Consider the following 11834-nt stretch of genomic DNA (forward strand, 5'->3'; position numbering starts at 1 on the left):
CTCCACATATCCAGGCTATTCTTCGCAACCAGATGGCCACAGCCAATAATGGTAAATCTTTTTAAGTTCTACTTTTGAGGTTGGATGGACGCTCTTCTCAAGTAGACTAGCTCTCTATAGAAATAAACTTAAATAAAACTGTAAATTATATACAACACACAATGCTATGCTACCGATTGTGCCAAACTTTAGTAGCATAGCTTTAGGAGTGCTTTAATAAATTAATTTGGGCTGGAAAAGCTCCTTGTTGACTTTCTTTTTCAACCGAATTCAAAAAGGAGGAGTTTATCATTTCGCCTGTACTTTTTTTAAGATCCCTTTAGAGTCGATCACATCCACTGTGAAGAGTTTCATGGATTGCCTGTTTCAAAGTCAAAGTCAAGTGCTTCTGTTAACTTTTTGAGTAGAGTGTATGGTTCTGTGAATTGAGATTTGTTTGCGATTCTGGCAATCAAGAGTCGTATTGAGTGAGTGCATCACAAAACGGCTTTTCACCCGGAAGGCTACTCCTTGCTGTATTTTTACATAATTAGAGAGTTGTAACTGTGACACGGAAAAGTGCTTCCAGAGATGAGAACGTTAATAGGAGCGTGTGGTATTATGCATATTAATAAGATTAAGAAATTGGTAATTAAGAGGAAGTCTGAAAGTGAAACTGGTAACCGAGAAGCTTTTATGTGGTATGTTATGCGTAGAAATGAGGACTAAGTTGTTATGAAAGTCTTGAGCATGAAGAATATAGAGGAAATGAACGACCAAAAAAGCAATGAATGGATTGTCTAAAATACGATAAGGACAACACGATTGTTATTTGTGAGATAAAGTTAATTAGAGAAATATGGAAGAAGACAACATCCTGCGACGCCGAACGCCCCACGCTGATGGCAAATTAAATTGGGATAAGTGCAGGAGATTGATGAAGATATAACCGTTTAAACTTCAAATAAGAAGCGTTTATTAACATATAATTAATAACATTAAATGCTTAAATATATACAAATATCAACTAAAACTAGTTACTGTATAAATCTTGACCGCGTGGAATGGTAGCAAGAATGCTAGCAGCATTTCCCCGTTGAATCGCAATTCCGATCCTCTGGGCAAAAAAACGAACCAACTCGCGTGTCACCAGTGGAGGCAGTGAGGCGAGGTGTTATACTTATGATGCAGCTTTTTGCACCACTACTCCAAGGGCAAGCGTTTCGACAAACATTAAATCAAAGTAACTAAGATTTGAAATGAGTAGTGTATTGCCATGATAAAGTATTTAATACTTATTAAATAGAAAATTATCAACTTTTATTTATCTGTGGACGAACCAGTAACAGCTAATCAAGTTTGTTTCTTTTGTATTTTGGTTAGATTGTTATTATATTTTAAATATTTGAAATACTAAATACAAGACAATATTTTAACATAATTGTGTTGACAAAAGTTAATAAGAGCTACTTTTTAAAGAAATGTCTTCGCCGGTAATTGTTGAATATATGTTTATTGAACTTATCATATAATTCGTTTTCGTGTGGTTTTTCTTATTTTATTCGATACTTTATTTAGACGGAGGAGAGCGTGAGGCGTAACAGTGAAAGCGAAGGCGGAGAAGTGGAGACGCCAGAGCACGATCCACATTATGAGCCTATTGTGTCTTTGCCACTCGTTGATATACAAACCAATGAGGAGGAAGAGGAAGAGCTCTGCAAGATCCGCGCGAGGCTCTACAGATATGACACTCACGATCACGAGTGGAAGGTTAGTCAAACATATTATACTTTTTTTAAATATGAATAAAAACAAAAATTAAAAAAAAATAAGGTTATATTTTTAAATTTTTTTTTTAATTTGACCAAACAGAAGTTTCTAAGAGTAAGGTAAGCATTGGAAATTTTCCGAATTTTTCTAGTTAAATATGTTATACATTTATGAAAAATTATTATCAACTCATGGAATTAATTTATGTTATATGCATATGTAGGTTTTCTTCTAATTTAATAAATATAATTTTTTATGGATTATTAATAAATTTTTGAAGTAAATTGTATGTACATGTTTTATGTACACTTTACACTGATAATTTGAAATGATTGTTATGCTTAGTTAGACATAATTATAAATATATGTTCTAGGAGCGGGGTACTGGTGATATAAAATTGTTACGTCATAAAGCAAATAATTCAGTACGAGTAGTAATGAGACGTGACAAAACATTAAAAGTTTGTGCCAATCACTTCATTACTCCGGATATTCGTATGAATGTCCATTGCGGGTCTGACAAGGCCTTCAATTGGTCTGTTTTCGCTGATTATGCAGATGAAACATGCAAGCAGGAGTTGCTTGCTATAAAATTTGGTAATCCTCAAAGTAAGTAATTAAATTAATCTAATTAAACAAAGATTTTGGATTCCAGTTTGAGGTTTATTCTAAAACCTAGGGTTTAATAACTTCATATAAGCATATAATATATAAGCGTAAATCAAAAGTTAAATTTTATGAGAGGATCAAATATGTAAATAAAATCAAAAATCCAATAGTTAAAAGTTAATATTTTTAAAAGTATAGTGTACTTAATTAATTAATATATTCTGAAGATATTACATGGGTATATTTCAAAGATTTTTTCCTTCAGATGCAGAACTATGGAAAACGAAATTTGCTGAAGCCCAAGAAATTGTCAGAACTAAGTGCAGTCTTTACACTCAAGATCAGTCTTCAGATGATGAGAGTAGTATCACAAGAAGTGAAGATACAGATACTCCAGAGCCGAAAAGTTCTGAAAAGACAGTGGACGAGGAGGCAAAGAAAGAAAAAGGTGAAAACGAAGAATCTGAAGGTGTCATATTACAACTTAAAGAACTAAAAGTGGACAGTGAAAAGTCAGAGTAATGCATTTACTACATAAATTCCATTTGTTTTTGTAAAAAGGTTAATTTTATCTTCAATATCATTGAAGGAATTTTGCATTTGTTATAAAGTGGTAAACAACATAGTAGTTAGTGGTAATTTTAGATGAAGCTGATCCATTTAAAATTTGTGAGTAATACAAATTGTCATCTACGAGTAAACACAAAAATGTTTTGTGTAATGTATGGGAAGGTGTGCATGCTTACGAGCTTGTATTGTAATAAATTCATTTTGGTATTCACATGTCTAATAAAGTTATGCAATAATAAGTGATTACTCGCTCATTTATATGGATCATATTTTTTTAGAGTAGTGTTTTGTTTCATTATAATAAAATACTATTAGTACATATTTTACTTATGATTTTTTTAATACTAGAAAAATAGTTTATATTATTAAACTTATGTATTGAAATGTCTCTAGTTATTGAATTTTAAAATGTAACAAGTTACATTCGAATTTTGTGATCATTGGATTTGATGTGATTATTCTCGAATAGTTATTTTTATAGTTTAAGATTTCATGCATTCAACAATTTTGTAATACATTACATATCATTTTATAATTTGTTTGTTTTCAAAATGAACTACTGTATCCATTTTATATCAAAATTTTTCACATAAAGAAATTGGATGTTTTTTACTATTCATGTAGTTTTAAACAAATATTTTTGGACTATAAACTGGCACTTGTATGCTGTTGTCTAGATTTGATGAAAATTATAATAAATATAGATTTTCAATGAAGGAACAACTTCTAATAAAACAGCTGTTTGCTTTCAAACCTTTATTGCGTGAACACAAATGCGTGCATCATTAATTCTCAAACCCCACATATAAAATAAATCAGACTGAATATTTTTTATTTACCAAATAATGGAATGCATAAACTGAATAAAATATTCAGAATATTTGAGAGTTCAATATTTTAAAATGTATATTCATACTTAAAATTTACAATAAAATATTTACAAAAGAAAATTTATTATTAATAGTTTTAACTAATATACTATTTTGATAGGCAATATTTAAGACTGTTACAATTCTTCTTTTTTATTTTGTTTTTGATTAAATGTAAAAGACTGAAGGATGTTCAATCTTCCACTTAGTTCATTCCTCTTTTTGTCTGAGATTTTATCATCTAATATTTTTTTAACTCTTGCTATTTCGGTTTTAATAAACTCGTCACCCTTTTCTAGAACCTTCTCCATTATAGTTTTGTAGATCTTCCCAGTTGGGTTTGCCTGGAAAACAATATACAAACTTTTATATTACAATTGCTGAATGATAATTTATTTTCGAATTCCAATAAGATATTTATTACGAACAATAATATAAAAAATGCCTGCTGTAAATGTAAATTGAGTGAATAATACATACCTTGCTGCCTAGTTTTTCTAGAACATTCTCAGCTTCTTTGAGGACATTTTTACGTGTATCTTTGTCAGAGTTTTTGAATTTGATAGCAAGCAAATCAAGATCTTTAATGCAGCCTGGTAAGCTTAAGTATATCTCACTTTTGTCGCGAATAAACCGACGCAACTGGTCGCTAGTAAACCCTTTACTATCATCGAAGGTAATGGGTTCGCTTTTACCTTTTAAAAATAATTTTACCAACGGGAAGTTATCTTTTGAAGCGCCATACTTATTTGCAAGAGCTTCATTATCTTTATCGCCATAGTCCTTAACTCCTACTTCAGCGAATAGTAAATCTTCGATGTCCTTCGATTCTTTAGCGAGCGCCACGAAAGCATCATGCTTATCACCGTATGGGAAGGCGACATCAAATTTTACTACAGTTGCTTCAAATTTATTTATTATTTTGTCGAAAGTAAATTCATCCAATTCAATTGAACCGCTGATACTTGTTGATGCTAAGTATGAAGATGGAACGGTAAATATGACACACACGAATGTTATTAACCGCAGCATTTTCAATATAAATATAAAATTACTGCTTTTCGGCTGTGATGTTTATTGCTCGAGTAATACTATTACTACTAAGCGTATTTTAAAATGCGATTAAATTTTGCCGACACTATTTTATTGACTTTCTTGGTTGACAGCCGGCTGAAGTTTGTTCTTGATTACGTTACGCGTAAAGTTAATTTCGACAAAACATTCCGTTTCACTGTGATAAGAATTAAATGTGAAACAGATCACGAATATTTTATATATGTTTTTATTTATAAATTGATTTAATTTAATAAAATTTCTTAAAACAACTGTATGTGTTATATTCTCCTATGAGTAAAATAGTAAATAACATTACTCAGTGTATAGTGCGATTTCAAAATCACGTAAATTGCGTAAAAAGAGCGTACATATTTATTGACTGTTATTCAATAAAGAATAATTGAGTATGATTGATTTTTTGACTGCCGTGGGCTACAGGGATTGGTTGGAATGTAATGTAAATTATCAAACAGTACTATTGAAATTGTTGTCGTTTACAAAATATTACATTATTTGATAAATTGCTCATGACCACTCTGACGACCATAAATGACGCTTCGAGTTTGTATAAAAAAAATTAAAGTATTTTTCCGATAGTTAAATAATTTTCTAAAAGTTATTACTCTTCGTTAAAATTTAGTCTAAACCTGAAATAAAATATAAATCCTCTCCACTGGCAGCCCTGTCACCTCTTGCGCTAAAATTAACATTGTAACTTTAATCCTCTTGGTTTAGTCTATTTAAAATATATTTTTTTAATTTATTATGTAAGCCGATTTTGGCTTACATTAAATAATAATAAATAAATATGGGACAACATCACATACATTACTCTGATCCCAATGTAAGTAGCTAAAGCACTTGTGTTATGGAAAATCAGAAGTAACGACGGTACCACAAACACCCAGACCCAAGACAACATAGAAAACTAATGATAATCTACATTGACTCGGCCGGGAATCGAACCCGGGACCTCGGAGAGGCGTACCCATGAAAACCGGTGTTCCCACCACTCGACCACGGAAGTCGTCAAGTGTATTACTATTTTGATATTATGTTATATTATAATTAATATTACATTTTTCGGTCCGATTATCTGGCTGATGATTTTGGATAAAGTATTTGGTCTATTGCAATTAAGCTGACTCTACTCTAAACTGCACCAAAATGAACCCAACCTCGGCGACCATATTGTTGTGGATGGGTGGGTATGGGAATCTTGAGGCTCAGTTTCATGCTCGCCCTATTAGATATTACATTGCTGAGATGAATTACAATTTTTTTTTAATTAATTTAATTTTATGGTATAGGTTGGCGGACGAGCATTTGGGCCACCTGGTGGTAAGTGGTCACCATCACCCATAGACAATGAAGCTGTAAGAAATATTAACTATGCCTTACATCGTCACTGTACCACCAACCTTGGGTACTAAGGTGTTATGTCCCTTGTGCCTGTAGTTACACTGGCTCACTCACCCTTCAAACCGGAACACAACAATACTGAGTACTGTTATTTGGCGGTAGAATAACTGATGAGTGGGTGGTACCTACCCAGACGGGCTTGCGCAAAGCCCTACTACTAGTTATTAGATTAAAATTAGATGAACATAAACTCAAAAAGAAGTCTGCCAGAAGTCTGGGGTATAGCTCTGTTTATGAAGAATTGGTATAATCAATATTAACTATTTTCTACCGTCACCTCTATTATGTCTAATAATGTCTAATATATACTCAACGTATTATAAGAAGTAAGAAGTTTATGTTCTCTCTTGAGATTAAGAGGTGCCTTTAGATTGAACGAATTTAGTTTGAACAACCTGAGATTCGTTTTCGCTTAACGGGAGTATCAAATAACCATCATTCCGTTAAATAATGGTTTTGTAACAATTTTTTTTTCATTATCATTAGGTCCACAAATGTATATTATTTTGAAATTGCAAATAAAAATAGGAGTGGGAGTTGCAATATGCAATAAAAATGTCTATATGTGTACATATTTGAACATATGGACATTTTTATTGCATATTGCAATACAAAAAAGTGTAATGGGAAACTACGAAATAAAATTTTAATTGCAGCGCATTTTTTATTCATAGTGCTATACTTTAGCATAACATATTGATGTATAGTTCCTATTTAAATTATGTTAGTGTGGAGTTCTATTTTAATTGTAAATTGTGCTTTAATTATTTCTTGTGTACATTGTTCAATCCAATTTTTAAGAGACAGAAGTAAGTTTTATTTTTTAAATATTTATTTAATATATTTTTAAGGATTAATAGATGATGATGATAGATGACGGCGACTGTTCATCGCTTCCTTATATTAACCAATATAATATTTTTCTTTACATCAAATTATTTTAACACTATTATATAAATATAATATATATATATAAATTTCTGATGTTAGTAAGTTGTTTAATTTGTTGTTATTATTATAAATTTACACCACAATTATTTGGAACCAATGTTTATAAATTGGTTGCAGGATTGGACCAAGCACCGCCAAAAAGTAAGTATAATTCTATATGATTTATATGTGTAAATTAAATAAATATATAAGTAATGAATGCATAATATTTTGATAATACGAATTAAAATAATAATATCATAATGGATTTCAGTAAAACAAACATTATTAATAAAAGAATATCTCTGTAGTATATACAATTCAGAACAATAAGACGGAGATAATGGTGGAGTTGCAAAGAGATGTCAGCAAATATTGGCCCAAAGGCATTGTCAATTATTTTCTGGATAACCGGACTTACAGTGAGTTTGATATATATTTTTACTTGATTATAAAAATCCTAATTATAAAAGTCTTTATTGAGCTCATCTTAGGACCGATTAGGAGAGTTTTTTATTGAGCAAGGGAGTAAGTTAGCAAGTGATATCCTTGTCCATAAAAAAAAAACTACGAATTATAAAACCTTTATAAGGTTTTTAATTAACATGGTTATTTTTATTATTAAAGTTATTGATTTCGGGATATTTACTTGTTTACGAGACAAAACATTTGTAGATTATGTCGAAATATTGAGCTCCGCCGAACAAAAATAAAAAACGTGGTAAATATCCCGAAATAAATAACTTTAATTATAAACCCTTTGTTACACTGTCGCCGCCAAACATTCGTCAACTAAGATGTATCAATTGCTTGGATTTCAAGAATTGCATTCTCACAATGATCATGTTTCAATATTATGCTGAATATAGTAAAAGTCCTTAATAATTTGCCGCTAGTCATGGCTTAAAATATAGCCTTTATATTAGTAATACTGGATCACTCAATTATATAAATAAAGATAATTACTTAAGTAATAATTTGAGTAAGTAATTAATGAAGAACACGTTTTTTTGTACAGCCAAAATAAAGACTACAGGAAACTAGCATATTAAATATAATAATAATAATTATAACTGTGTAATAATTAAAAGACATACTGACGATGACAAACCGACTAACCTTATCATTTTTTACTCTCTTACTAAATATATATATATATATATAAATAAATGTAGTTATAACCTTAACTTGTGAATTTCCTTCCACGTTCGTGTTTTTCGGTGTGTTTATTCCTAAAAGCAGTTCTATAGTGTTTAAATTATATATGCATTAAATGTAACGGGGATGCTAAAATAAAAAAAAAAAACTATAAAAAAGTCTAATTGCCTTTCTCTAAAAGTAATTGTCCTTGATTATATGGACGAATTTGTAATAATTAGTCTATAGCGTAAACATAAATTAAAAGAAACACGAATTTCTACTATCAATTTATTTTCCTTTCCATGGTCCGACCGTCGAGAGATATGTTCGATATGCAATGAAACTTATCGAATCAAGTTCCTGCATAAAATTCGAACTTGTACCGGAAAAACCTCTGAATAAGACGTGGATACACATTATTAATCATAATAGAGAGAGAGAATGTGTCCATGATCCTAGATTTATGCTAAGCGGCGAAATCGTAAGTGTACTTAATGGGCTATGTCACTTGAAAGTAGGACTTGGTACTTTCCACGTACATATGGGTATGTTCCACCACCACATCCGATATTCTTCCACCAGTCACTTCGTACTATAGGGTTCCGATTTGAAGGATGGGTGTGCCAGTGTAACTAAAAGTGCACTACCGAGTGTCTAATGTAAAGCTGTTCGTCCTATGCCTGATTTATTTTGGGGTCCTTTGGATTATGTGTGAATGAGTTGCACTCACACTAATACATCATAAAATGTTATTCAGACTTTATTATAAAGACTTGATGCCTGTATAATTTTAATAAAACATTATATTTGATGTATGTTACTTTCACCACCTGTGTTGTAAATAAGTTCCTTAAGGTCTGTCGGCACAGACTAAATTTCAAATGGACGAAGTTGCAGGTTCAGCTGTTTTCAAATAAAGCAGTTATGACCACGTTTGCGTGTCACGACTATGGCATTTTAATTTTGATGTTTCATTTTGATGCAGATTTTAGTGTTGGGTTACGAATGCCTATCTTTCAAAAATGTGCTTCACTCTTTGCTCCATGGAATTGGTTTTAAAGATGAAGTAACACATCCCCAACGTGACAAATACATAAGGGTGCTTTGGAATAACATTCAATCTGGTATGAAATATAGTAAAGACCTTGTCAATGATTATATTTTTTTTTCAAAGTTAATTAATGTAGGCTTTTACAAGCACTTTTGAATTGTTATTTTAACTATATTATTATATATGTAACCACAGGCATAATTGACATAACGTCTTAGATTCCAAGGTTGGTGGCGCGTTGGCGATGAAAGGAATGATTAATGTTTCTTACAGCACCCTGGTGACCACTTACCATAGCTGGCCCATATGCTCGTCTGCCAACTAATAGCATAAAAAATGTAAGGTGTCTGATACGGTATTTTAATACTATCAAGAAGAATCTTACAAGACAATTTTCCACCAATTAAGTAACAAAATTATACTAATTATTATTAAAAATAAAACATCCTCTCTGAAAATAAACAAATACAAAGTTCACGTTCAATTTTTTATCATTTATACAATCAAGAATACTTACATTATTTATTTTTAACAAACATTTCAAAAATTTTTTTAACAAAATATTTTTATTGAGCAAACTTTGTGGAAGTTTGCAATTGTTATCGTTCTGCAACCAAAATTCCTAGATTTGGTTATTGACAATTCATCAGTATTCTTTGGAAATCCATAAAAATGAGTTGTTTTATTTTGCCATCTCATTTTTTATTGATAACTGGACAATCAAGCCTTAGGAAAATATTATACAGCCATTTTTTTTAATAGAGTATCGTCACCTGTACCGTAAACAGCCAGCTGACAACAATATTGTGGAATATGACCCTTTAAGTGTAATGCACTTTCACGACCGAGCATTTAGTATGAATGGCAGACCGACTGTACTTCCATTGGTAATGTTATATAATCTGTGATAAAAAAAATTATGACGTATTTATTTGGTGGTAGGGTTTTATGCAAGCTCACTTGGGCAGTCACCACGGATTCATCAGAAATTATACCACGAAACAGAAATATTTAGTAGATATTGTTATGTTTCTGTTTAAAGGTTGAGTGAGCCAGTGTACAGGCATAATATGACGTAACATTTTAGTTTGGAGGTTTCATTGTCAATGTAAGAAATGCATTATATGATTGCGGTTTGTTTTTTACAAAATAGTATTTTCATATCCACTCTTAATCCAAAATAATTTTCATGACACAATATGTAGCAATACAAGTTGCGAGCATAATTAATATGTTATCTGTCCATTGATACTCTCAGAACATATATAGTAATTACGCATTCTATTTTGTTTGTAGCTTGTTTTTCATATCGTATTACAGGAACCTGGATTAACGATTTCTCCCTCGCAGAGCTTATCCCAGCTGGACCGAATGCGATTACAATTATACTTCAGCCACGAATGCAATAAGAGAATAGTTAGCGATTTATTGGATACGTGCAAAGCGAGTTTCGGTAAGGGGAATGGTGTAAAATAACGAATGAAAAATAAAGTTGGAAGTTCAGGAAAAGAAGACAGTAGTAGTTATTATAGCAGCGGGAAATATTAATAATAAACTGAAGAAGATTCTATAAAAGACTGTTTGGTTAAACAATAAATAAACAAACAAAAAATTGGTGTACTTTTATTTCGTATAATTTCATACACATGAACACTCGTGGTAACGTTTAATAGATACAATTTGATGTTGAACTGTTATCAGCGACTTTTTTTATTATGAATAGGATACTTGCCATTTATTAGTATTTCTAATATGGAATGAATGAATGAATGGTAAAGTTCAGATGGATGGTTTTAACTCAGTCACTCTAGAACGATCGATCGGATCTGAATGAAATTTGGCACAGAAATACAGGATATAGTTTGAAATAGTTTAATATCGCGAAATATTTATCTAACTTTGAGAGAAGTAGAAAGCATCAACCCTTTCTCAATATTTATACATAGGTATAACCGATGGCATCTTTTCGTAAACCTTTCCATTATTAATACCTTATAGTATATAGTAACAGCCAGTCTTTAGTATATAAGACAGCTGGATCTCCCATTGAGGAGAAGGTTAGGAGCATATTCCACCACGCTGTTCTGATGTGGGTCAGTGGATTCATGAGGCGAACTTTCGTTGAAATTAGGCACATGTTGGTTTCCTCACGATGTTTTCCTTCACCGCCGAGCTCAAGATAACTTATAAACACATAATAAGCACATGAAAATTCATTGGTGCTTGCCTTGGCTTGAACACGCAAGCATCGGTTATGATGTACGCGCTCTAACCACTGGGTCATCTCGGCAGGAGATAAAGAGAACCTCTTCACTGCATGTTATAAAATAAAATCTGTTTAAAATCGTGTCTGTCTGTCTGTATGCTCGTAAACTCCAAAACTGCTGAACGGATTATCATGCGCTTTCGCAAGGATTATATATATGATTTATTACGGT

The 11834-nt window shown here is 31.5% G+C and overlaps 2 protein-coding genes and 1 long non-coding RNA gene across 3 annotated transcripts; 2 read left to right on the forward strand and 1 right to left on the reverse strand.

Moving 5' to 3' along the window:
- The first annotated feature begins 1307 nt into the window (after positions 1-1307).
- Positions 1308-3676, forward strand: LOC124532940 (ran-specific GTPase-activating protein-like). Its single transcript, XM_047108072.1, has 4 exons — positions 1308-1472; positions 1558-1749; positions 2124-2358; positions 2624-3676. The coding sequence occupies exons 1-4, from the start codon at positions 1461-1463 to the stop codon at positions 2878-2880; spliced, it is 696 nt and encodes a 231-aa protein (XP_046964028.1). The 5' UTR covers positions 1308-1460; the 3' UTR covers positions 2881-3676.
- Positions 3670-4987, reverse strand: LOC124532938 (endoplasmic reticulum resident protein 29). Its single transcript, XM_047108071.1, has 2 exons — positions 4278-4987; positions 3670-4141 (listed from the first exon to the last, which is right to left on the reverse strand). Exons 1-2 carry the CDS (start codon positions 4827-4829, stop codon positions 3935-3937), a joined length of 759 nt encoding a protein of 252 aa, XP_046964027.1. The 5' UTR covers positions 4830-4987; the 3' UTR covers positions 3670-3934.
- A 1950-nt stretch (positions 4988-6937) lies between these two features.
- LOC124532743 lies at positions 6938-7623 on the forward strand. Its single transcript, XR_006966666.1, has 3 exons — positions 6938-7084; positions 7344-7367; positions 7480-7623. It is a non-coding gene; the product is annotated as an uncharacterized LOC124532743 (long non-coding RNA).
- Positions 7624-11834: the final 4211 nt, after the last annotated feature.

Source organism: Vanessa cardui, chromosome 10 (genome assembly GCF_905220365.1).
Source record: "Vanessa cardui chromosome 10, ilVanCard2.1, whole genome shotgun sequence".
NCBI classification, from domain to species: domain Eukaryota; kingdom Metazoa; phylum Arthropoda; class Insecta; order Lepidoptera; family Nymphalidae; genus Vanessa; species Vanessa cardui.

Bases quoted from the DNA above. Each gene is read 5' to 3' on its own strand.
- LOC124532940 (XM_047108072.1), top strand. The intron at 1,750-2,123 runs GTTAGTCAAACA...TATATGTTCTAG, and splicing joins CTCACGATCACGAGTGGAAG to GAGCGGGGTACTGGTGATAT. The intron at 2,359-2,623 runs GTAAGTAATTAA...TTTTTCCTTCAG, and splicing joins AAAATTTGGTAATCCTCAAA to ATGCAGAACTATGGAAAACG.
- LOC124532938 (XM_047108071.1), bottom strand. From the start codon at position 4,829: ATGCTGCGGTTAATAACATTCGTGTGTGTCATATTTACCGTTCCATCT. The intron at 4,142-4,277 runs GTATGTATTATT...ATTGTTTTCCAG, and splicing joins TAGAAAAACTAGGCAGCAAG to GCAAACCCAACTGGGAAGAT.